This window comes from Opisthocomus hoazin, chromosome 11 (assembly GCF_030867145.1).
Source record: "Opisthocomus hoazin isolate bOpiHoa1 chromosome 11, bOpiHoa1.hap1, whole genome shotgun sequence".
Taxonomy (NCBI): Eukaryota; Metazoa; Chordata; class Aves; order Opisthocomiformes; family Opisthocomidae; genus Opisthocomus; species Opisthocomus hoazin.
Window position 1 is genome coordinate 19,469,070 of NC_134424.1, and position 26,872 is coordinate 19,495,941.

The following is a 26,872-nucleotide window of genomic DNA, read 5'->3' on the forward strand; positions in this document are numbered from 1 at the left end:
GCATAAAAACAAGACTGCTGTAGGTGGACAACAAAAAATTAGCACAGTCTTTACCATCACCAAAACACCACCACTGCTTAGGACATGAATTCAACAGTAGGAACTGCACAATCATCAGTTCTGAAGGTTTTAAGAAGAAACAAAAAGCACTGCGCTCAAACCACAGCTACAGAGATCAGAGTTTATTTTTAGCTCCTTTACCTCAATGACAGCCAGATAGCAGTCCTTGCTGTCTGTGCACAAGTCAAAGATATTCCGCTTTACATCTATGGTAGCTGGAAAACATCACAAAACAAAGTCAGTGGTTAACTGCATGTTACTTAATGCTCGCTGAAAGTAAAGATCTAACAATATCTGTCTAAAAGCAGATGACAAGGCACTGGGACATGAAACAAGAGCTGAAATAAAAGTGAAATGAATATTTGCAACCAATTCAGCCTGTAATAAAGAATAGAAATGTTGGAGATTTGTTACAAAAAAACCAGCCGGTAAGTTCTTAACCTGCTCTGCACAGTGCCTCCTCCCTTGATAACACATTTACTGGCTTCTCTAAGCACAGCAAACAACAGATATTCTTCCAGGATAGGTGGCAACCAAGGGACTGAGTTGTGAGCCCTGTCTCCTTTCAATAGGAAAAGCCATGTTTGTTTATGTCTGTAGCAGCAGTTAGCTTAGCTTCAGGAGCTTTGCAAGCTGGAGGCTAAACTGACAGCATTTTGAGCTACCAGCATGGGGAAATGCTGTTGGGAAAAGGAAAAAAAAATGAAAAAGAAAAAACCAAAACAAACAAAAAAGGCCCTTCCTGAAAGACCAATGACATCTTCGCCAACTGACCTACTATCTCAGATTATGCCCTACTTGGAAAGAGGAAAGGAAAATAAAGCCAGAACTGCTGAATGGTAGCAAGCAAGGCAATCACACACTGAACAGGATATGATATTTCAACCTATGTCAGTGTTAAACCCAACTCTTGTGCTTCAGTCGGAATAGGTTGTAGCAGAATTTGTTTTGTCACACATGCCAAGGAGAGGAGGAAGTGAATGTTACTAAGCAGAACTTTCAATAAACCTTCGAACCGCCAGACCAAGCTATTTGCTCCTCTCTTACCTATAGGTTTATAATCAGTTGCATTAAATGTTCTGAAAGAAGAGCCAAACGGACTTCTCATTCTCTCCTCCAGAAGGTCATCTTCATCATCTGCCTGCAACATAGCTGATACAAGGGATAATTATTCCCCAAATCCACCTTCCATTCGTCACTATCATTAGTGAACTTCAGATCAAATCAGACTTTGACATGAATTTTCTTTTTACTTAATAGCTTGGCAAAACCCATTTAATATCTACTTTTCCAGACCTGTCTTTATTAATACTGCAGATCATTGAAATTTAATATAGAGACAAAATTATTTTTCTCCAGCATCACCAGATCTGCCATTGTACGCATTTTCTTTTTTCAATAGGTTGATTTTTAATCTCACAAAGTAGCTGTGATATCGGTGATGTTAGAGAAAACTGTCTTTGTCAGCAATACATGTAGCATAAACATCCTGAAAAAATTCCAGTTCACACATGCCAGTAAGGCCTGGAGACAGACTCTCTGAAGCTTCCAATTTCACTGAACGAGCATCTACTTATCTGAAACCAGAGGCGACTAAGGAGAGCAAAGTAAGACTGAGAAGTCCTACCTCCATACATAACTGTGCCAGTATAATTGAAGACTACACGACACTGATCCAGTGCAGGTACTGTGTGTAACAAATGGAAAGTTCGGAGGTCCCACTGAAAAAACACAGGCTAAGGAGCAACAAACAATTGAAAGTTTCCTTTTCAGCATGCTGGCAAACAACTGATTAATTGCGTTCAAGAAACCTCACCACCACCATCTTGTAAACATGAAAGAATCAGAGTCAGATTCTAGCACCACAATCCCTTCCATGTGTTCAGAATGAAAAAGCTATTAATCAAAATGTCATTGCCAGTCATGAGATGTTACCGCAGTAGCTTCAAGGTTGATCTTGGTAAGGGATAGGAAGACAGCAGAGGTACCACAGAGTATATTAGAAAACAAAATCTCTCTTGCTCTCTCTCTCTCTGTTAAGTATTTCCTCTAGGCCACATCAGAAGCAGAATCTAGATTTAAATTAGCCAGCTGTCTGACAGTCCCCACTTACTCAATTCACAGATGAAAACTGTTGTTACCATACATAACCTGTAACACAGCAGACGATTAATACAACTACTGCAAACAGCTATTTGTTTATCAGTAAAAATTCTTTAGGTCCCCGCACATCTGTTGCTGCAGTGGCCAAAGGATACGATTTCTGTGTTGACTATGACCTCTAGCCCATTGGGATGGAAAACACCACTGATGGTCATGTTGAATTTGTCAAACTTGTGGATGGCTTGTGCTGATCTGACATCCCAGAGGACGCCATCATTTAGGACAAGGTCATCAGTGGGGTTAAAGGTGGCACAGTTCTTCTTGTAGTTGTTGGCAAGATCTGGGTTAAACAGAGTCAATAGCTTGTTGCCAGTCTGAATATCATAGATCTTTTAGATTAAAAAGAAAAAGAAAGATTAGTCACAATTTGTAATGTACCTGTGCCTCACATCACCCCATGTTCCCCCTTCTAGATTGCTTCCAAAATCACCCCATTTCCCATGTTGTTTTTTTCATTTCAAGTGAGAACATTCCTAAGATAACCCTTCCTGCCAGTCCTTTAATAGTTTTCACAGCTGGAACCAAGTCTCAAAACACATTTTGGCCAGTACTTAGCTTACTGCAGGTTCACCGGTACATTTCAATATGATCAGGATTAGTTCCAAAGAAACTAACCCCATTATGAAAAGTGGGCTGTGAAACTGCAGTCGCAAGGTACTGCTTAGCCAGAAACTGTTTCAGAAATGGAGTCGTTTTCAGAGCAGATGGTATTTACAAACATAAAAACTCCAAAGCACAAAGCTAGGGAAAAAAGCCAGAGACTATAGAAAAGGAGTTAAAATTCCTGGCATTGACACAGAAGGGCAACTTTCTGAGCTTTGCCCAGACAAACTGTTGGAAGATAAAAATGGCTTTAACAAGTACAAAGCGTTTATGACCATCTTCTCAGATAAATTTGATCTGTAATATTTCTCAGAGCCTAGCTCTCATTCAAACCTAGAAAGGAAGAAATTCTTGAGTACTGGAAAACAAATCTGTTTACCAGATAAACACAAACTGATCTGATTTCCAGATAAACCCAAGTTAAAACTGGATAGGAATGGATAGTTTGCTTAAACAAATCAAGAGCAATAAGGAAAATCATAAATAATTTGAATAAGTTATGTTTCATGACAATTTTTTATGCAAATACTCTTCCAAAAGAGACAGTGCCTATAATGAATGCAAATCAGCACTGAGAAGAAGCAGAAGCACTCTGAAGCCTGTGTTTGTCAAATCTGCAGGTATTCATACAAACACAGCATTCTCTGAGAATATATTGGTAAAATTGACTTGCCTAAAAGCAAATGGCAGATTTGGGGTGGCAAAAGGAGGGCACTTCTAAGAAGGACACATTTAATAGGCCATTTCCCACAGCTGTTGACTGAGCTACTGTTTACAGTGGAACGTTTATTACTGTTACTCTTACTGAAAAATGAGGCAAAGGAGGCAACTTGGGGTAGGGGGAAGTCCTGCATGATCTTTCTCAGATGAAGAAAACAAGGCAGATTCTACAATTGCCCAGAACAGTAACCACAGAGGCAACACACTGCACACTGCTTGTGCTACAGTTGGTTTGGTATGGTCAAGTTTATAGCCTTAGACACAGGGAGAAGTTATCTGACACTTTCAAAGCCTTCCTCTAAAGCCTCTTAGCTCATCAGTTACACAGAGCATCATAGCACCAACATCTGCTAATAAAGGTCCTGTGAAGAACTATATTCTTGTTACAGCTTCACAACCATGACCTTTCCTGGTACTTACATGGGCAATGTCTCCTTTTGTGCCAATGACCCTATCCTGAGAGTGCTTGCTGAACTCCACATAGTGGTCATCAGGGAAGGAATGCCTGTAGAAAGAGTCAGTGAAGAAGTCAAGCGACTGCAGATTCAAACTGCCTGTGTGATCCAAACACTGCCCCCAAGACCTCCAGCAGAGGTTTCAACAATGCAGAAAACTAATATGTAGAAAAGACTTTCCTTTGCCACTAACCACGGCACACTACAATCCTAAAATGTTCCAGTGGCATTTGCAGGAAAATATCTGTTACAGACACAGCCTTTACAGCAGACCAGTGAAAAAAAAAAAAAACACAACCAACAAATTCACAGACTTGTCATCAAATTACTGCTGCAACAGAGTCTGCCATAAACATAATATTATTTAGAGGATTGAGGAATGAATGGCATCATGAACGTTCAAATGCATATGCGGGCCTCAGGCATGTTAAACTTTTTATCTGAAGAATGCCCTATAGCTGACCTAAAACAGGGCACACCAAAACTGTTGCTTACAACTAAGGTACAACAACAGTCAAACCTTTGAAAAATGAAGAGCCTTTCACCCATTTTTTATGTAAAGGAGCAATTGTGAATACTGAAATCAATTGTAAATAGCTGCATCCAGGTCTGAAATATCTTATTTCCAGGTCTGAAAATTTCACCATGCAAATCACCATGCTAGTAAAATTCTGTAACTGGCTAAAGAAAGACTGTCAAGATACTTTACAAACTTGAGAATAAAAATACAAACATATTCCTTCACCTTGATGGACAACAGTGATTTTACTGATCTATCTTGCTTAAATAGGACTTTAGGCAGCTAGGATTTAGCAAAGCTCTCTGTACCAAATAAAACAGAGAAGATAATAAACACAAGAAAGGGAGCACATTTTATTTTTTCACAAGAGACATTGTGAGAGCTGTGCAGTACTGTTCTCTCAGAGTTTGTTCTTAGGGTTCCTGCCTATATCAAATGCTACTTCTAACTGCAACAAACCCCACAGCTAGATCAGAGTATACCTACTTCATATCAAAGACAGACTTCATTCCCCACAATGCAGACAGTGGTTGGCTCCACGTAGCAGATGTCAACAATAAAGACCCATCCTGTATTTCCAGATAGGAGTGTAGAGGGATGAAGAGAAAAGAATACCAGGGAAAAGAGAGGTTATTAATTTTACCTGTACACTTTAACTTACACTTACGAGATGAATTTAGGAACTATAGCACATTTTGTGCTTACTAAACTCCTCCTGTAAGGATAAAGTCTAGGTGTCCAATACTATGTATAAGATAAAGAGCCCTTGGCAGACAAAGTAAAACTTTACAGATAATAATGGGAACTATCCAAGATGTTAATAGCAGATAAAATCAGGATAATATATGCCTGAACTTTCATGCCCTGTGAGTGGAGTTCATTCTGCTTAAAAATCAGCTACCTTTTATTTCTTGCTAGAATCATCCCCCAAAAAGATTTCTTTTCTCCAACAAAGGGAAGTTCTATAAACTTTGATATCTTATCTCACGCTTGTCTTAAATACATAGTCAGTTTAAGCATTTTTCCACTTCCAGACATACTTATTCGTTACTTATGAAAGCACACAGCCACTGTGCATCTTCTCTATTATCTTGGGAAGAAAAAATAATTGTAGAACTCAGTGAGCGAGTATGTAACTATTACAAGTACTTTAATGACAGTCATCACAGGCCACCCACTAGGTGCATTTTTAATGTACGCATCCAGACGGGCCCAAAAGATACCAGGGCTTAGGCTGTGAGAACTTCTAAAACTCAGAACAGGTCTTTGAATACTTACCCTAGATGGCTCAAGGTGCGTGATGGCAGAGTTGTGGCAGTTGTAACTGGCCTCTTCCTGCCCACTGAATACATTATAGAGTTTCAACTGCCCCGTGCAAGTGCCCAGCATTAAAAATCGTTCTCTTGCAGAAAACGCACAACATGTAAAGCCACTCTCATCCTCATTTGCTTCCCTGAACACAGAAATCGGACGGAACCTGGAGAAGGAAGAAATACAAGGGTCACCCAAAAGGGAAAAGTAAAACTGCAATGCTGTGTGACGATATTAAATCCAACCCTTAAAAATCACGTAGGTACAAGTCATAGCTTTCTTCTAGGACAATGTAAGTGTCAGTTGTAAGACTAGTGCTCAAGTGACTATGTTACAACAGTGTTTGCAAGGCTTTAGGGTTTGTTTTGCACTACTAAGTACTTCTGTTGAAGCACATCATTAAGTTGAAGCACTTGGAGTCCGCCTTCAAAACTGGATTGCTGGAAAATTTGTAACACTGTCACCTGGATAAGTACAGACAGCTAGCAAAAAAATTTCTAACGGCTCTGAAATACTCAACACAAGAAGGCATGGCACATCAGCCAAATAACCTCCTGTCATCATAACTTCCCAAAGTGATACTGGTTTCACTGTGAAGATGCTTTCATCTGTGTGTCATCTTTATTTTTATAACTTGACATCATCTTCCAATCTAACCTCAAGGCCACATAAAAAGGCTAGCAACTTGCGGTGCTGCGGATTCAGCTGCAAGAGCAAAATACGGATTCCACTGTCCTGCATCTGTCAGCCAACCATCCTCAAGGCTACGCTACACCCTCGCGTAAAACTGGCACTACATACTTACCTTCCAAAGGAGAACACAGAGCTATGAGCATCATTAGTCAATGTTGCTAACAAATGAATATTATACTTAAAATAAAGTGTGCTTTATCTACTACTCAGGGTCAGTACTAACAACGAGAGAAACACAACCACTTCTAAAAATGCCTTTCAAGGCTTTCCCACTTGTCACTGCCGAATTAAAACACTTTTCTCTTCAAGGATACTCCAGCATGTGACTGCACAGCCTGAATCCAGGTACAGCTTTTTGGCAGAAGGTACATCCTGAGAGGGATCAAGAGACATTTTTCCTTACCTGCTAAATATGAGGTGTCTATCAAAGCAGCCACCATCCACCCCTCCGTACTTCGGAAAGGCGGCCCTGCGGGTCAGCCGTGAGGTAAAGTTAGTTGGCGCCTGGCGCCTCTGTTTTGGCTCAGGGCACTGGTGGGGAGTAAAGAGAGAGAAAGGGGGGCAGGTGGCAACGGGGTTCTTGCAGCGGGCATGCTGCTCCCTAAGGTACTCTGTGATTATACTGTCCAGCGTGGGTGGGGAAGGGAGGTGTCTGTCCAGCTGCTTTTTGATAGCTGGGCTCTGGCTGTAGGCGCCATGGTCCGATTTTTGTCGCAACACTCTGATTTTTCTGCCGTTGCAGGGAGACGGCCTCTCCCTGACAAAGCTGATCCTGCCAATCAGAGGAGAGTTGCTGGCGTAAGAAGGGCCTGGAAGGGCAGGTGGACCTTGGGATGCAGACGGTCTTGCCTGAGCATGGACAGAGGTGGCAGTGGAACCTACAGAAGGGTGGCTACTCAAACGGGCTGAGATGCCATTAGCTATGCGAGGAGTGCGAGGCAGGGTCACGGGAGAGGCAGCAGCTGCAACGGGGGTGAAGGCAGATGAATGAGATGCTGCAGTCATGGGTAGGTCAGCCTCTTTAGTGAGGACAGATGCAGTTTCTCCTAGACCCTTAGAGATAAGATGGTTCCGAATCAGAAGCAGCAGCTCCTTCTCAGGAAAGGTGATCCTCGACTGGGCCACCACATCCGCTTTCTGCAACCGAGCCAGAGAGACGTCTGTGCCAATCAGCAATGGCTTCCCCGAAACACGCTCTATCAGCTCAGCAGCGTATTTGCAGAACTTCACATGCTCGCTGCGCTTGTCCTGAAGCACTGGCTCTTTCATCAGCTGCTGAATTTGACAGCTGCTGAAGAGGGGAAGCTTGCTGATAATCTGCCGGACAGTACTGCTGCGTGAGAGCCCCACCAAGGCTTTGCAGGCTAATGCTCGGATCTGATCTGCGTCTGTGATCGGCATCTTTATAGACAGCAGTGACAGCAGTACTTTGATGCCATTGTTGGACTGTACCACATTCCACATCTTCGCTAATGTGTGCTCACTGCTCTTGGGGGCCTGAGGAAGCTTTCGCCGAGGAGTTCCAGAGATGAATTTGCCAATGCTGGAGATCCGATTATCTGGACCACATACACAATTGATGATGATCTGAAGGGCTGATTTCTGAATCTCAGCATCATGGATGAAAAATTCACCCTCAGCAACTCCAAGGATGATACTAATACCTAGTGAGGGAAAGAAATAGTTTCTTTAGTACTCTAAAATGTTTCTTACACAGTCCATCAGACAAGTAAGGGAGTCTTCAACAAATCTGAGGAAAATAAGTAGTTCGTTTCATTCTGGGAATTTCCAAGTTCAGCTAACTAGTGTAAGATGTATTCCTCTACCTCCCTGGCAAAATGTTCCCCTACACTGATGCTCCTCCACTTCATCATCAGTAATTAGGGAGTCAAACAATCTTTCAGAGAAGGTTATCAAGCGTGGCCCAGAAACACAAAATCCGAGATACTTGGCACAGGGAAGGATGCGCAGGCATGCCTCTGATTCTTACTGCAGAAAGCAACTCTCTTGTATAAATACTAACAAAGTGGAAATGGAGAGGGAGGAAGGGGAAAAAAATAAACCATACCACAGCTTCCAAAAGGAGTCAGGCAAAAATGACACTTTGGGTTTGTTTTTTCTCCCCCCAGACACAGTTCCTGTTAGTTTCATGTCCGCTTCAAAAGATCAAAACCATCTCTCAAGAAAGAATTGGTGTTTTGTCGAGAGAAAGGTTTTGTGCAAAAGAAATTGTCTTTTGCCTGTATCTAGTACGCTGCCTGACTTTTATTTTTCTTTTCTTGAAAAAGTCACACCCCATTTAATGCATAACCCTTAATCTGATCCACGCACATCTCATTCATTTGCATACTCTGATTCTGCAGGTAGCCAATTAGAGCGTAAGTCCAATAAATAGCAATAATTATTCCTCTCCCATATTCTCAAATGCCATATCCCCAGGACACCTAAATTTCTGAGAAGTTGAGGGAACCCAATAGTCCCATTACAAAAGTAGATTTGCCTCCATCTGTATTTAATGAGCTCTTGAAAACAAGTGCAAGTCAAAGACCATGCCTTCAATTCATAATCCAATCACAGTGCTAATCATGACAATTTTAACCACAGTCTACTCTCCCATTTATTTGCATCCCTGACAATAAATCTGAATACATGAGTTATTTTAACCCTTGTCTCACTGTAGGTGAGAAGCAGTCAACTGAAAAACCATGTAGCAGAAGACAATTGATAAGTGTGTAAGTCATCAGGACCATTATTCAGCTTACCCACAGTGGAAACAGTAGATCCAGCTTCATCTAACACATCCACAGGTTCTGCCAGCTGCAACTGGATTTTAGGAACCACAGTCAGGATGGCTAGTACATCCAAGGCATATCGTACTGTGTCATTCCTGGAAAGCAACAACAGAAGAACTTCTTAGAGGTGTACACACAGAGTTGTTTCAATAACATAAAATAGTACTTAATCTACTTGACTCCAACGAACAGGAGTAAATCAGTCACTTCTGATGCATTTGATGGTGCCTTTTAGAATGTTCCACTCAAAGGGCTGGTCCCCACAGAAAGCAGTGTTCATATGCACACCATTACCTGCAGTCTGTCAACATCTATCCCACCATGCCCACAAGCTCCTAAAAGCACTGTAATTTTGTATTTGTAGAAACAAGAATGTTAAGACTTATCCACAAAAGCATTCTAAATTAAGCTTCTCAATCTAATCTAACTCTACCATCTTCATTGGGAAATACTGCTGTCTAAAATACTCTGTTGCCCATCAACTAGAAAGGAAGTTTTTATGAAGAGAAACTGTTTAGCAGTAAAACAGACAATTGTGATAGGGGAAAAAAAGGCACCAGTTTAACAGAGACACAGGTGCATGGAAGATGAAAAGGGCTGTTAAGCAAGAGGTGGAAGAGCAGAACAATGCAAGAAAGGGGGGAAGATTTGTAAGTATGCATGGGAAGGTAGGAGTTAACCCAGGTAGCAATTAGGAAACAGCTGCAGAGAGTAAGAAACAGGAGAACAGGAACTACCCAGGAGAGCACAACCTGAGAGAGGAGTGGGAGGCAGGGGATTGCAGAAGCAAAACAGATTTCAAAGTTCTTTAAAATTAGGCAAGGAGCTCCTGCAGGCAGCAAAAGTAGGAGGGAGGGAGTCCTGATGACAATTATACAGTTGATGACAACTAGTTACACCCGAGTGACTCGCCAGTGAACTTATCTCTAGAGAGGACCACAGCTTCCCTCTGGGGAGCAGGTGGTCATTAGGATAAACAAAGGCTGGAACTTTGCGCCCATCCTCCTCTTGAACTGGGGGCAGGATCCTAACAGTATCTTATCCAGAGCCTGGTGGCAGCTCCCCTTCTTTTGTAACAGCAAGGATGCTACCAATTTTTGGGGGGTAGGAAGGTGGAGGGAAGAGGTGCCCCGGAAAGATAATAATATCTTGATGCCCCCACAGCTTGTCTGTGGCCAAGACAAGGGAGAAACTTAACAGGGTCATCACAAGGTGAGCCCCTCCACCAGCATGTCCAGTTCAACAGCTGGTGGTGTACCAGCTCCCTGAGCAATGCACAGTAACAGTCTTTTTCCTCTTTCAAATGCTGGCTTGTTGCATATTCTACGTAACTCCTTTGCAGAGTTATACCTGCTCCGTAAATTTCAAAAACTAACAAATCAAAGTGATACACAGTGTCCTCCCTGGAGTCAGCTAAACTTACTACTACATCCAAACAGATGTTCCACCTGTTTCCAGGATTAAGATATGTCTTGATTTCACCCGATACTTTGAAGGTTTTGTAGCCTTTCTCTAACAAAAAGGTAAACATATTTTGAGACAAAGTGGCACAGAATTGTGATTAAGCTCTACTATGATGCCGATTTTTCTGAAATCAAAGGCCTGAGGTATTTTGGCTCTTCAGAAGTCTCATGACATCCTTCCCACTACCTCAAGATTTTAGTCCTGCTTTCCACAGTGTTAACTTTCTCAAGCACTGCATAGCCATAGCACAGGCCCTAACAGCACTAACCGGTATGTGCCTGTTTTAAATTATATCAGAGAGGTAGAAAAACCTAGAAATTCAACATCCTGCCCAAGAGTCACAACTTGGTGCGCTAAAATACAGTACTACAGCAAACAGCTCACCTTGCATAGTATGTCTTCCAGTTGCATGCTATTGAAATGAGCTGAAGCATGAGTTGGACACATGACAACTTCAGAAAAACCTCTGCTGGCTCCCAGTAGAGCTGTGCTGGACCATACTCAATCAGGAACTCCATCATCTCCACAATCTGCTCATGAGTATACGAACAGGCCTGCAGGGAAAGGAGTTGGAAGGATTAGAAAGAGATCACAAGGGTTACAGACTTGCACATCAAGTCCCCCACTGCTGGGATTTAACTGAAAACTGTATCCACAAAGAGCAGACCACCACTGTTTCTTGAAGATTAAGTATTTACTTTCTGTTTTATTCCCCAACTATAAAAGAGAACACAGCAATTGCCACTATGATATACAAGAAAAAGCTTAAGAATAATATCCTTTAAATTTCTTTGCAGTCCTAGAAGGCTTAGGCCAACTTCAGCAGAAAAGTTACATTAAATTAGAATTCTAATCTGTTTTTAATCTACTAATCTAGTAGTTACTAGGCTGTCACTCAAAACAAATGTATGCTAAAGCATTAAAAAAAGCTGCAAAAAATACTCAATTACAGTTTCTGAGTTCTGACTATAAAACATACTAAAGAAATTCTTAACAAGCTTGCCTTTCAATATTTTTTTTACATAACACAAGAAGGCAACAGCTTATAGACATTTCTTTAGTTATAGAAAGTAAGTGATTTCTGCAGAAGCAAAAAACCTCTTATGTTCTCTTATTTCACCTCTTCTAGAAAATCATCATAAATTAAACCGGAAACAACAGGTGAATGTGCTCCCACAAAACAAGCAGCCATAAAATTCAGCTTTTGAAAAAATCACTTTATAGGGAGAAAGTAGGAAAAAAAAAAACACTACAAACATTGCCAACACAGGAATCTCCCAGGTCATTCCTAAAAACCTATGGTGTCCAAAAGACACTTTTCAGTTATCATTATCAAATCAAGCTTATTTACAAGCTTTTCAACATTATGCACTTTTCTATACATACAGATTTTGTCCTTTCAGAGACTAAAAGCATAGAAAAACCCATGAGTATCAAAAATAACCTGCTTTTAACTTAAGTTTTTGAGAGATGGAAGAGGAACCACAGCAGATGAGTGGGAATCTTGATCAAATGTAGTTCAGATGAACCTCAAAGGCTCTTCTGTATTTTTCTATTCCAGTATCATTCCACAAAGCAGGGAAAAAGCACAAATAAAAAATCCCTATCCCTAAAAATTGCACACTGCTTAGTTATTCCTCTGCCTTCAAAGGACATCCACATATTCCTGCAGCTTGGATTCACTTGAAAAAATGCAACAACCATGTTAAAATCTTGCAACATGCTACTCACCTTGTAGGGGGGCTGTGGATGGACCAGAATGCCACCTTCAGTGCGCTGGAGTGACTGCTTCACCTGTTCAAGTTTGATAGCAAGGTGAGCCTCAAAGTATCTACGCAAGGCCATGCAGGTGTGTTTCCCAGTCTGGCGACTAGCAAAGATCTCATCATCACTCAAGAGGGCTCCTTGGTCTTCCAGGTTTAAGATCTCAAGAGTGCTTATCTTCAGAAAGAGGTTGGGTAGGAAAAAAAAAGTTTCATCAGCTCACTTTTCAGGAAAAAAAAGCACCTACAATTCTTGCTGCACTTGTACTAAACACAGAAAAACTTATTTTGCTACGCAAGACATACAAGCACACTCTCTGAGAGCTGACAAAAGCTGTCTGAACAGAGAAGGCTATTTGCAGGGATAAATAGTTAAGTCTAGAGAGAACCATTCCTCCTTCTTCACTATCTACGAAGCAAGAAATCCAGAACTTACATCAATGTAGATCTGCAGGCAACGTTGTACCTAACACTGTTAGGTGTTCTATTACACAACACGAGGTGTGCTTACACTCTGCAGTGCTGATGTCCCTGAGTCAGTACCGACCCAAGCTATTAGGGCTGCACGGCCACGCCATGCAGACGTACCAGCTTTTGTACATGAACAGTATAATCTGCGCTCACAAGGTACTGTGATTACCACAGCACAAAAACAGCTGTACCCCTCCCGGAACAAGGCTGGATGTATCCGCATGGTAATATCACACGGGTGTGGAATGCAAGAAACATTTTAACTACCACCAAGTCACCACTGTTTAAGTGCTGCTTAACCCAAGAGTTGCACCAAAAACTCTCAAAGGGTAGCAAGTCTCAGGGCAATGATCATAATAATAAGAAAAAAAGACTAAAGGTGAAGGGATCCACACATCTGTTGCTTACAAAATTCATCCCATCTCTCCATCTCTTGGGAACTTCGGAGAAAAGAGCCCAACAAACAAAATAAAGAATGGAACTCTCCACAGCTGCACTATAAAGGGTGGAAAACCTGACACTAAAACCCTGCTCACCACATAAAACTACAAGCCTTACCAGGTTAACCAGACGTCGAAGGCCATCATGCCTGTCAAAGAGCTCCAGGACAGCACGGAAGGAGAAGCAAATGGAGAAGAACATGGTAGCATGGCAGCAGCCTGAGGCATGGGAGCACTCCATTAGCCATAAGGTGTAGTTTACTACATCTGAAAGCACATTATGGGGGTGCATGCACACCTAGAAAGCAAAAGAACATTCTTGAGAAGGACTTCAAACAGATTGGTGAAGAGAATTTGTCCAAGAATGAGGGCAAACAGAGAGGACAAATATTAGTTACTCCCAGCTTGAATTGAGACATCTGAGACATGAAGTAAAACGTCCCATTTCCAAAGCAGTAAAAGAAAGCCGCAGTGAGACTAATAAAGGCCATGATGTGGCAATGTAGGACTAGCAATTGGGGCATTCCCAGACCTAAACATAGTAAATACAGCAATCTTCGTGTAGTGTTAATTCCAGAGAGTCCTTCTCAATACCACTTCAAGCTACCCAAAGAATGCTTTGCTAGAGGCAGCGAAGGAAGAGAAGTTTCCACTAAAGAAACAAAAATTCTTCTCAGTGTAACAGTATCATACACTATGTTGAAGTTGTAGCAAACTCCGAGAGCGCTGAAGTCTAGGAAAATTGCAAGGATCATCAAATGCAAATCTAAAGCTTGACTTTGTCTGGAAACAGACAATTGAGCTGGTCTTTTTCTTTTCTCAGACCTTGCCTCCGAGACACACAGACCATGTGCTCAGAACTGCACTTTTGCATACATTTGTTAGCTTCTAACCATAAGGAACTCGGAACCCCCTGCTAGGGTCAGCACCAAGAGGAACAGCACAGAGAACTGAAGTATTGGCACCAGCTGCTATATGCCAAGTTAGCAGATTTTTTTTGTCTCTTCTCTGCTGGTGTTGGACATACTCAGAGAACACAGTGCTACCAACTCCAGCCTTCCTTCCACCTCAAGACCTGAGGCTTGGCATGAGTGACAAGGGACTGCCCCTTGAAAGTGGAGTGGCTTCCTCTAAAATCCAAAGACAAGCGAGGTATGTACCACCGAAACCTGCTCTACCCAGTATCTGTAGATACTGGGGATAACATCTGCTGCATGGCTTTATGACATGGCCTGAGGATGTCAGGCAGAAGGAATCCTCATGAAGCACCCTGCCACAACTTTTTGTTTTCATTTTGAACAATCACGCAAGCAGCAAGTGGAATCAGGGGAAACAAAATGAAGCATAGAGAGTTTTCTCATTACAAAGTTCAAAGAAACACCAAAGCATGTCATATGCAGCCAGGGTCTATCTTTCTGACACAATGGGCAAATAAAAGTGGTGGAAACATTATGCCCACTTCACCTTTCTCGCCCTCATAAGGGAGAAGCAATACAGCGCACAGCCAGCCCTGATCAACTGCAATTACCAAGAGGTTTTTGAACTTGCTCATACAAATGCAAGCAGAATTCATACAGATGCAGCCTTAAACAACCACTACCAGTCCAGCCCTCTACGTGCTCAGGAGTGTTAAGCATATTAAACCACACCACACACAGCACCAAAAACTAGAACAGAATAAGTAGAAATGTAACGTTACTAGTTTAACTGCTTCCATTTTCAGCTGAAAAAAAAACAGGTAGACAATGCCAGGGACACACCAGGAATCAAAAGCCATCACTCAAAGCAATACAGAGTTGCAAGGCTTAAGGCTACAACTTTGCAGTTGTTTTCAATGAATCTTAGAGCAAGATGCTCCCATATGCCAGTACTAATGCTCACAAGCTGAAAGTTCATCTTTTTTTTTTCTTGGCATGGTAGCAACTTTAGAATAAACTGGCTCAGTTCCTAGATCTGACTCAGCACACACTGCTGCTGCCAGTAGAAAAAAAATAAAAGAGGAAATAGAAGGTGTTCAAACGCACATTCACTTTGTTCACTGTTCAAAGCACCTGGGAAACTGACCCTTAAGGGCAGACTGCCATATCAACTTGTCTGAAGGGACACTTGCTGGAGGAACACTATTGAACTGAGAGGAGGATTTCTTTTAAGAATTTGTTTTTATGTTAAAATATGAGGTAAGGAACTTTATCTTCATTATCAGCTGTTTTAATGTTTATAAGCTCAGGCCACAGAGAACCCTTAGTGCTATTTGTTTTGATTTTCTACACAATGCAGACCAGACCTGCATTAGTCTTCCGCTGCACTCTAACACCACCACAGAAGTTGCACTGCTGTCTGGAATCTGACTGAGGTACTGTGTAACACTGAAGCTATCCACACTGGGACTGTGCATGGAAAACAATCTCAAGTACAGGAGCCCACTGGAACAGACATGAAAGGAAAGACAAACGAGAAAGGAGGAGTTTTCCCTTTTTTTGAGGGAAAGAAGGAATAATAGGATTAAAAGGGTGATGAAAGTATTGAGACAATGCCAACAAGACAGAGTTCTTCAGGTTAATTCCCTAGGAACTGAAATCCACACCCTTGAAACAAAACACTACAATACAACATTATTTATGTATTTCCTATTGCCTCTAAATAAATTTGCTTTTTAACTTAGGAGATGCTTATTCACTGTGTGAACACAAGCAGAAACACTAAGAAAGGACAGAAATCACTGCAGTTAAATTAAAAGAATGCATCTTACCCTCTCCATGGCATCTTGATTGTAAGACAAGTAATATAAACACATGGAGACCCCTGTTGCTGCCATGGAAGGACGAGGAATCTCCAGCAACTTCTGCACTCCTCCATGAGCAACAAACTCCGTTGCAAACTTGTTGTGCAGCAGCAATGATGCCAAATGCTAGGGAAGGATAAAAGCAGATTAGACGGGAATTCTGCGGACTGCCATCAAGTCCACCCCCTACTCCACACAAAAACGGATGGCACAAAAAAACCCAAGTGCTTTGTCCGCCTGATTTCTTCCTCCTATTACATTTAACTGCAGGATGTAGTATTTATCCCAATGACAAAAGCAAAAAAGGCATTATCACTTTGTTTTACACATCTTGCAAAAGAAATACAAGAAAAGCACAGCAACTCTGAAATTTTCCAATAGACCACCTCAAGTCTTCCTATTCTTTTCATATTAACTCACTCTTATCTCTAAGAAATATCTAAATTTGCATTCACACTTTGTATATGACTTCTTGCTGGCAAGAAAAAATTTACAAAATGAAGTTTAAAGGCTATTATTAATACCAAAGTCTGCAGCTGCACTGAAGTTTACTACACTTCACTTCTCTGTATTACCAACACCTTAAGAGGAAACAGTAAGAACCGCTGTAAACCCCACCCCACTCCCAAAAGAGGTAACCTACACCTTTTGTAGGAACATTGCTCCTTAGAAATACGTTCTCAGACAAACAACAATGAAATGGAGAGAAAGATGACACCGGAGGACCAGAGGCAGAGAATTAACTGTGAAAAAGGGGAAAGAACGCACAGAAAAAAATATAATTTGTGCTGCTGCACTGTACGTTTGGCTTGAAGAAGGTTATTTTGCATGATTTTTTACCTCGAGGAGGTAACCTAAAGACTACTCACAGAAAACTATTGTATTTCAAACATTAAGCTCAGAGGTGTCATGCTGGGGCTTCTGGGAGTAAGATGCTTATGCTCCTTATCCCTCACAAATGTCCCTTGAATGACAGGCAGTGAACAACTCACGAATGCCATCTAAGGGCAGCAGGAACACACGTGTTTGACAGAAAAAGAAATTACCATCTTCAGATAGGCAGATGGCAGGTGAAATTAATGGCACTTCCTGCACAATTAAGATCTTTTTACCCGCTCCCCCCTTTCTTCTTTTTAAGTACTTGAGAGTTATAAAAACAAAACCACAATACATTAAAGTTGAGTGAAATCAAATTCCAATCCCAGCGAGTTCTGCAAGATATACAGGCCTAAAGATGAGCATTTGCCTTTGACGCACGCAGCAGATAAACGTTGTAAGAGCATTGAATATATATGGTACATTTTATGCATTATGAAAGTAATTTACCTTAAGGGCCTCAAAAGTGAGCAGCACATCATTGGTTCGCTTCAAATCGATGTAGTACATCATCAGCTCCCTTGATCCCAGTTGCATAAAGATCGGTAGTAGCTGAGAAAAATAAAATTGGAGAGTAGCTGAATCTTTCGTGGGAAATACAAGGTCTGTTTTGGTTTTTACTCTCTCAAACCCCCAATTTTCCCCTATTAGCAGATACCTGTTATGAGAGGTCAGTGGTAACCAGCTCCATCCATAGGAAGCAATAAAGGTTAACAGACCTCTTGTAATACATCTGCTGACTGCAGCAAGGTGCATGACAGCTGCCACACGGAAATCTTAAGACTCTCCTTCAAGTGCGGCTATGGCAAGTCCACACAGATACCACCCTGGCGATAGGTTCCACTTTCCATCTGTGCAAAGACAACTACCCAACAACTGAACAGAAAAAACAGGAGAGCAGGGCAACAAACCAAAACCCTTCGCACAATTCTTTGTGTAACAGCTCTATAGTATTAATTCCTATTTTTACATCCTATTACAGCTTGCATATGAAGTGATCCAGTCAGCATGCAGAGTATTACAGGGATAATGGTTTCTTTGGCTCTCACAGAAGCAAGGCACAAACGTGCATGCACACATAACATGTATCACAAAGCGAAACTGTGTTGCTTTGTTTTATTTCAAATTAAGTTAAACCACCTAAAAAAAACGATTAAACAGAGATAAAGGTGGCCTGCAGACCTATGCTAACCTTTTAATTAAGTTTTACAGGTTTAAAAAAAAAAAAAAAGAAAAAGGAAACACACTTTGGTTAGTCTGACACCAGACAACTACATTGTCCATGTAAGTAACAACAGCTCTCAAAAGCATCTGCGTAACATGGGCACTGCCATTTCTCATCAGAACTAGTCCAGAGGTTACACACACCATTTCATTCAGAATTTCAAGCCCGTTGTTTCCTCAGACTTTTAATTGCAGGAGTCTATCACATCCCACAGAGGAAACAGCCTGTATTTCAAACAAAGTGACTTGCCTTGTGTCGTGTAAACAATCACCAATCTAACAGAAACCAGGAAAAAAGTTTCTAGTGCCATGCTCCAACTACTAGACCACACACCTGCTAGGCTCAGGCTTGAGTATTACCTACCAGGCAATACTCAAACAAATTACTTCATCAGTTTGAAAGTCAGCAACAACTCAGGAAAGGTTATTGATCTCAATCATATCAGGAAATATCCGAGAGCAATATAACAGTTCTGCAAATTTTTCCCCACACCACCACTCACAGTTTTGTCAGGAGAATTCAAGCACAGAGTGCTTCCGCCCACCTTCATATGCTCACCTCTTGGTACTCCCCTAAGGGAGTCAGGTACTGAAGAATTAGCCTCTGCTCTATGGCGGGAGTCAAAGGGTAAAGTGTATAATTAGTGCCAATCACCCATGGGGACATTTCTGACCAGCTGCTGTTGGACAGTTCAACAAACATCCGTTCTGGTTCTGAAGCAGAGAAGCCCAGCTTTTGCTTGGCCTTCCGGAAGCCATCTCTTTCATGCTGCTTCCCTAATTTGCTTTTTCTCAGTCCCCCATCATCTAGCTTTGTAGCAGAGTTTACTCTGCTACTGGTCTTGTGACTTGAATCAAGATGAAAGGAGATCTCCATATCCCCAGAGACTTCCTCTTGCTCTCCATCTACTGCCATCTCCCCATAGTCCATATCCACAGCCTCTTCATCTAGAGGCAGTAGGGGATCCGATGGCACTTTCCGAGGACTGGGACGCTTGTTTTCTTGTTTTGTAGTCATTTCAGTAACCTGTAACTCTCGTAGCCGTCGGAGCACCAAGGCCACCTGTTTCACAAAAGAAGCATGCGTGAGAATCCACTTCTTGCTTTGATCGTGCCACTCGCATCAGCCACATTTGTTGTTCTTAGCATATAACCAACTCCACAGCATAAGATGTCAAGCATGCTATGGTGTACATTTGCCCAGAGAAACACTGATTTCAAAGTCAATAAGAAAATGCCAATCTTTTTTGCTACAGCTACTGTCCTTCTAAAATACCAGCACCTAGTCTCCTGAATGAGAAAGAAGTGGCTTGAAAGCCATTAAGGGCAGATGAGCTATATTGGTGCTAACAGAACCACACACCATCCTCCACCACTCTTCCATCACCTCTACCTAGCCTCGAGTAAGGGCAACACTCCCTTTCGAAGCAGCAGCTTTGATAAATCGCAGCTTCACTACGGCCACGCTTTTACTTTTAAAGGCCCTATGTGTGTAAGAATTAGAATTCACCCATGCTTGAACACACCTTACGCTGCCCTGGGAGACAAATTTGCCTACCCTACCTTCTTCCAAAACTCATCTCATACAGAATCAACACTAAACTGGTGAAAGGTTTACAACAGAAGTAAATGCAATTTCATATTAAGTTGTCCCCACGCTGATTTACCTTTTCATTTTAAGGTCTCTGTCCAGCAAGTCACAACATGCCATAGTTGCAAAAGTAAGGCTTCTGCAAGTTTTTCTTTAAGGGGACTATGAATATGAGTCCCATTAAAAAGTGCAGTATTTGCCTTCTTAGGTTTCCACTGGCATTTTTAACACAAGTGGTATAACACAATAATCAGGCCGCAGCCTCAGAAATGCACTGTCAGGAAAGGATGGAAAGCATGAGCTACTGAGTCTTAAAGATTATTACAACCACTGTACTACCCATATATTAACTCACGAATGAGAGCTCCCCAGAAAAAAAATAAAGGTAAAGGCATCTGCCCTCTAAAAAAGGAAAGTGATCAAGACATTACCAATTGTGAGTTCTCGTCCCTGTAATTTGCAGCAATATCCTGGTTTTCCATAGCTCCTCCTAATAGCCCTGTTGCATACGTCCGTAGCGGCTGATCAGCCTCTCGCGCCCACTTAAAGAGATTTTCAACTATGCCTTCCTAGAATGAAGAAAATAAGAAAGCAATTCCAAAAGTTATATTTAATTTTTAACTTCTCAGTCCCAGTGAAAGCATCTGTTGGTTACAATTCTCCCTATCTCTAGTAATAAGCAGGCTAGATTTCCTTCCAATTATGTACTGAATCAAGATTTAAAAGTATCTGGAAGAAAAAAAAAAGGGGGGGGGGGAATCTAATATTTTAAGATGCATAAAACTATTTCCAGGCATCAGATATTCAGAATCAGGATTTGCACACTTGCGAAAAATCTTCTGAAGTGGCCAGTCAACCCACTGCCTCGAAAGTAGCAAAACATTACAGGTATAAATAGATCAGTCAAAACAAACAAGCCCAAAGCTCCTGTCAGTTTCACTAATACAAATGTCCAACAATTTAGCAGATTTCAAAGAATCCATGTTAAGCTTCCACCAAGTAGAATGGAATTTAGCTAAATTTCTTACATTTCACTAAAAGCTTACTAGGGCTAAATTGAAAAGTCACTTAAAGAAGCCAGCTACCTGGTGCCAGAGGAACCCTTTACACTAATGACTGTTCACCAACCAAAAGAATAGTTCTCAACATAGTCAGAAATCCATAATGTTTGGTGAAGAGAAAGGCATGCAAGTATACCAATCTGTACACATGCAAATCTCGATGCTAAATACAGTTAATACTTTTAACAGTAACAAAATCAGTAGTGCTTCAACACAGACTGCCATGCGGTTTTTCTTAAAAAGGCTGGATAAGCGTTAATTAAAATTAAAACAGTCAATTAAAAGACAATGGGTTAGAATGAAAGATCCATATTTTTCCTATAAACGACCACTGGATTTTGAAACATTATACAACACCACATCATTGTCACATCAGGAATCTTGCACATAATTTGAACCATAGGCATAATACAATAAAAGATCAGTTAAAACTAACAAACAACAGACATACATTTCAATGAGAACTCTCAGCTTACAGATTTTTAAAGAGTTGCTTGTTATATATTTAAAGAAAAATGCATTATTATTTAAATGCTCTTGCGTCCCTACAAAAATGAAATTGCTGAGATGTGAAACCCGCTGGCCGCTAGAGGACCTCTTTCTGAGCAGAAGAGCACCCTCTTCAAACGGATTGTGAGCTGTTCTACAGCCTCCTACATACAGAAACCCAATGTGCCATAACAGAAATCTATATATTCTCAAGTCAAAAGAAAAAAGTCCTTCAGTGCAAAACTTTAAAATTTAATTTCTACTTTGCTTTTAATTTTCTTGGATCAAAGTCTCACAGCCTTAGCATCTGGACAGATCACACAATTCAATCCTTCACAAAGGGAGCACATTATTCTGTCCTTTTATCATGCTTTACAGTTCATATCCATAGTAAAGAAATTAACTTAGATCTTTTATGTAACACACTATCTGATTTCCAAACTTCAGAAAGACATTACATTAATTTTTACAGATGAAGAAACTGTGGCTCAGGGAGTAAAACTGACTTTCTCCTCACTTTCAACTCTCTGTGCATTCCTTCAGAAAACCATGCTTGTCAACATACAGAAACGATTCAGCCGTCCATTGCAGTTCCAGATAATCCTCACAAAGCATGTGGATTTTAGACTGCTTAGTGAAAGTATGACTTGCTTATCACTTAGCTCTAATAATGCTATCGCTCTGCTGTAGCTGGGGATTACCGGGCGAGACTTCTACAGCAAGTCTTCACATTCTATATCACAGAATGGCAGGGGTTGGAAGGGACCTCTGTGGGCCATCTAGTCCAACCCTCCTGCCGAAGCAGGGTCACCTACAGCAGGCTGCACAGGACCTCGTCCAGGAGGGCTTTGAATATCTCCAGAGAAGACAACTCCACAACCTCCCTGGGCAGCCTGTTCCAGTGCTCCGTCACCCTCAGAGGGAAGAAGTTCTTCCTCATGTTCAGACGGAACTTCCTGTGCTTCAGTTTGTGCCCATTGCCCCTTGTCCTGTAGCTGGGCACCACTGAAAAGAGTCTGACCCCATCCTCCTGACACCCACCCTTCAGATATTTATAAGGTTCCCTCTCAGCTTTCACTTCTATTTGAATCAGTCCTGTTATACCTTAGAAGCTGCAAAAACCCAAGACTTGATCAGTTGAACAAGCCAACATCAAAAAGCCCCAAATCATTAGTAAGATTGAATAGACTGTCTCCGAGAGACAGGATTTCAATGTGGCTTTTTACTGGTTTCTCCTGTGGGAAGAACTGTTGGAGTACATAACACAAAACACATAATACATAGTACATAATATAGCATAAAAACCAAGCCTTAGTACACATGATACCTTTTCCTGAAAGACAACAGCTGTTTCCAGTCCTGGCATGATATCCAGAAGAAGTCGGCAGGCAGCAGTGTTTAATGGAGGTTCTCTGCTTGTCATTACGTAAGCATTCACTAGCTAGAAAACATCAGGAACAGCATTGGATTGAAATTCCACTCTGACCAAAACCAGTGCAGTGAAAGCCTTACAACTCCCACAGCAGCAAAATGATAAAGTAAGAAATGTCTGTATGCAAGCCCTGGATCTAAAGACGCCTGGCCTTTAACCTACTCCCTCCAGTGTCTCAGAAGTTGAAATTACTTCTTAAGAGAAACAGAACTCTTTCTGATCTGCTGCTCACTGCTAAATATCTATCTTGAACTGATCTATAAAGACAAATGCCTAAAAAACTTGCAGTTCAGTAACAATGTAAACATGAAAAGGTAATAGCTATAAAAATTAACATAAAAACCTGCACATTTTTAATGGCATCTATGTTTGCTTATTGCTTGCAGTTTAAGACAGAAAGCTACAAGCAAGCAATCTGTCAGAATCCTTACAGCAATGTGTACTGACACGGCTGCTTGCAGAGACACGAGGGTAACAAAAATTCTAGCTATTAACTCATGTTAGAGTTTAACAATGCAAGAGGAAAGCCAGGCTCTTGCCTCTTAATCCTCCACCTGAGTTTTCTACAGCTGACATACCTCTCTGCTCCCACAAGCAGTCCAGTATTTCCAAGTATTCAGAGAGAAAGCACTGGAATTAGTTGTATTAATTTCCATTACAGAAATTAATATGTTTCTAAATCTGTATTAGAGGAGCTGTATTTTCTTTCAAGAGACTGATAAACCTTGAGAAGAAGTAATTCAATTGTTACTACACATACTGCAGCACTCCTCAACAGCTCACGAACTCCCCTTTCCTTGAGTCACTTTAACAGTGGCAAATGAGTTGCACTTCAACCCATTTTAAAAACAACCGGTATGGAAGAGATAGTCCTGACACCACTAAAATTAATATTAAACAAGTACTGAGGTCAACTAGCACGGAGTAAACAAAAAGCATAAGAAGGTATCAGGAATTGACAGATACAGTTCTCAGAGCAAACCTACCGCATTCATGAAATCATCATTCTTGAAAAGTATCCTCAGTAAGTGACCAAGCATGCACTCTGGGTCTGCTCGACCTGCGGCAGAAACAGAAAAAAGACTTACCTACCTACCTCAAGACATCAAGATAAATACTGAACTGCCATCTTCAAAAAGATTTTGGAATACTCTAGTTAGCAGGACCTTTCTCAGAAGGAAAATTACAGAAGAAAGAATATGAATTATTCATCGACTTAACATTTTTTCTGGTAGGCATTACCTCCTAGAATGCTTACTAGTCAAAGCACGACACATTTCAGTGGTCCAACAGTACTGAACTGTCATTTTTGTTGACAGTAAAGATGCAGATGCCAGGCAAACTGTTCCAGTAACTTGGAAATAAGTCATCTCCAGAATTAAAACAAAAAAATAAATCTAAGAATAACAAGACAAAAAGACTCAGTGGCTATATGTAACTATTCTAAAGCACTGCACTTAACAGCAAATTCAAGACAATCTGAGACAGACTGTCTTCTTGTTCACCTAACACCTACTACTACACATTAACTACAGCTTGTTAACATGATCATACCCTTTTGTCATAAACTGGCATATGAAACACTCTTCCAAAACTCGACCCAGGGTCTCAAAATCTTGCAGCAAACATCAAAACCGCCAGATATCAGCACTACAGAGACCAATTACCCAGTGCAAAGGCAGTATCGGACCTTGGTCAGCAGTGGGCACACTGAGGCTAAAAACTGCTTACTTCTGAATTACCAGGTATCTGTTGTGACAGAGTTAGTGCTGCCAAAACCATCCAGGACATCTTACCTGGGTGTCGGTCATCAAATGGGTCTGGATCCCCTTTGCGGTACTCTTCAGTCTCTTTCTCAATCAGCTCGGACATTCTGCAGAAGAAACGACATCAAATGAGCAGAATTCGCACTCTGTCTTCTCCTAGTGCACAGCTCCTCACAATAACCTATCTGTCAAAGTACTATGAAACACCTCGTCAGCTTTCATTTGAACAGCATTCAGTGCCACCAGAGGATTTCAGACTGTTAGCAACAGAGGGGTGAGAAAAGAGACTTGCCTCTAATATCTCATCCGCCCCCACTGTGCTCCAAAACACGCTGAACCCATATCAACATCCCAGTGAAGCACAAGCATGATCCTCTGGAGGGGCCAACACCTTTTATTTACTCATGTTAGAGTGCTGGTCACGTTCTATAACACACATACTGTAGACAACTAGAGTAACTAAATGGCTGGAGCAGTCGTTCTCGCTATCACACAGTCTTTCTTCTGCAGTAGTGTAAGTCCTGTAAGGGTGACTTCATCCTCCTTCCTATTCAGTCTGTGCAAGCGCAGCTGCTCAAACTGCCTACACAACTTTTTGTTGTTTTTTCATATTAAATTTTAATAATACTGTGTAATAATAAAAGTATTTAATATTTAATAGTGTAGTGCAATCTCTATTCAGCTTAGCCCTTCAGCTCCAAAGCTCAACTTTTTAGCATGTATCCATTACCACAATGGACAAGACAAGGAGAAACTCGGAGAGCTCTCTATTCATAAACCTGCAAAACACATTAAATGCTCCTCCGTATCAGAAAAAACTGAAAGTTGTTTTGAAGCTATGCCTTCCCCTAAACTGAGAAGCAGCCTCAGCAGACACAAGAAATCCTGTGCTCCAGTTCATTTAGAATGAGTAGTAAGGAACAAATTATTATTTTTATTTAAACAAAATCAAGAAGAGGGAGATTATATCATGGTCAAGCAATAAATAACTCCATGGAGAAAGACATGAATGGCTATGAAGTGTTACAGCAAAAACATATGCAGTTTGAGGTGAAATTAAGAGCAGTATTCAAAAAAATATTAGCAACTTAAATCTTATTTTCTTGGTATAAAAGCCCTTCCCTGCCCTCTACTGAGGTCGAGAGGAGTGGGGTGCAGAATCTACATGCCACATAGTATTTTAAAACAAGGTCTTAAAACCTTAGGGTAGCGATCTAGCCAGAGTTTAGGCGGGGGGGGGTAACAGGACACAGGACACTACTGGAAGGCTGCAGTAATCCTTGGAAAAATGTGTCTTTCATGGGGGATTTCCCCTACAGAATGCCACTGACTTCTACTCCATTCCTGTTACTTTCCAGAAAATACCCTGTGTTCCCAGGGACAGTTAGAAGCAAAAATGTACTTAGTCCTGCCTCTGAACTACACGGACTTGCCAGTATGACAGAGGATGATGTTATGAAGCCTGCCCAGATTGTAGGAACAGCAAATTACCTTATCAGGAACGAGCAGACAACTTTCCTGCTTGTCTCTGACCTGCCAATTATCTTTCAGCAAACTGTTTATCCTGTGGGGTTCTAATATTTACTTTTAGTAAGCCTGAACATGAAGAGATGCAAAACGTGTCCCTTGCTAACAGGTGGCACAGCTTGAGTTCTCACAAATTTCTGGCAAAAGCAAGTTCCTTAAATACTGCACTGCCAGCTTTTTTTTTTCTCCATTGGAACTAATAGCATGAGGAGTGCCTGCTGACAGACAACTGGGACAAATGGGGAGCTGAGAAGCTGAACCCTAGATTTGTCAGGTCTTTTTAGGTGATAATCAGCATTTTGGTTATGTGCCAGAAGGGACAGACAACCAGCACGGAAAGTGAGCATAACATTCTCATCAGTGTTTCGGTAGGCAGCCAAACAGCATGCCAGCTGAAGCTGCCGAGTGGTTTCAGGGACAACAACATTATCACAGCCTAGATGAAACAGGCACGCGAATCATCAATTACAGGGGTTTTTGAGAAAATTAGTCACAACCGTTTGACCAAAATAAAAAAGCACTGCCTGTTTAATATTGACTTTCAAAAGAAAAAACAAAAAAGAAAAAAATTTAGCTTGCTTCTAATACCTTTCTTTTAACTAATGCATACAAACGTGGTTTGTGAAGTCACTTGGATCAGTGTATCTAGATCAACAGCTTTGCCAATTC

General features: G+C 41.2%; 1 protein-coding gene across 2 annotated transcripts in view; it reads right to left on the reverse strand.

Moving 5' to 3' along the window:
* DCAF1 (DDB1 and CUL4 associated factor 1) overlaps window positions 1-26,872 on the reverse strand; it is a 53,331-nt gene that overhangs the window by 18,342 nt on the left and 8,117 nt on the right. For both annotated transcript variants that reach the window (XM_075432624.1, XM_075432625.1), the window contains exons 3-21: window positions 24,707-24,783; window positions 23,897-23,970; window positions 22,806-22,919; window positions 20,360-20,497; window positions 18,897-19,400; window positions 17,564-17,665; window positions 16,205-16,363; window positions 13,574-13,753; window positions 12,513-12,722; window positions 11,166-11,335; window positions 9,288-9,412; window positions 6,929-8,189; window positions 5,800-5,998; window positions 5,008-5,090; window positions 3,967-4,051; window positions 2,319-2,552; window positions 1,688-1,781; window positions 1,108-1,212; window positions 202-275 (exon numbers count right to left, since the gene is read on the reverse strand). In XM_075432624.1, the coding sequence (XP_075288739.1) occupies window positions 202-275; window positions 1,108-1,212; window positions 1,688-1,781; window positions 2,319-2,552; window positions 3,967-4,051; window positions 5,008-5,090; window positions 5,800-5,998; window positions 6,929-8,189; window positions 9,288-9,412; window positions 11,166-11,335; window positions 12,513-12,722; window positions 13,574-13,753; window positions 16,205-16,363; window positions 17,564-17,665; window positions 18,897-19,400; window positions 20,360-20,497; window positions 22,806-22,919; window positions 23,897-23,970; window positions 24,707-24,783 (3,988 nt within the window). The remainder of the gene's footprint in view (window positions 1-201; window positions 276-1,107; window positions 1,213-1,687; window positions 1,782-2,318; window positions 2,553-3,966; window positions 4,052-5,007; window positions 5,091-5,799; window positions 5,999-6,928; window positions 8,190-9,287; window positions 9,413-11,165; window positions 11,336-12,512; window positions 12,723-13,573; window positions 13,754-16,204; window positions 16,364-17,563; window positions 17,666-18,896; window positions 19,401-20,359; window positions 20,498-22,805; window positions 22,920-23,896; window positions 23,971-24,706; window positions 24,784-26,872) is intronic.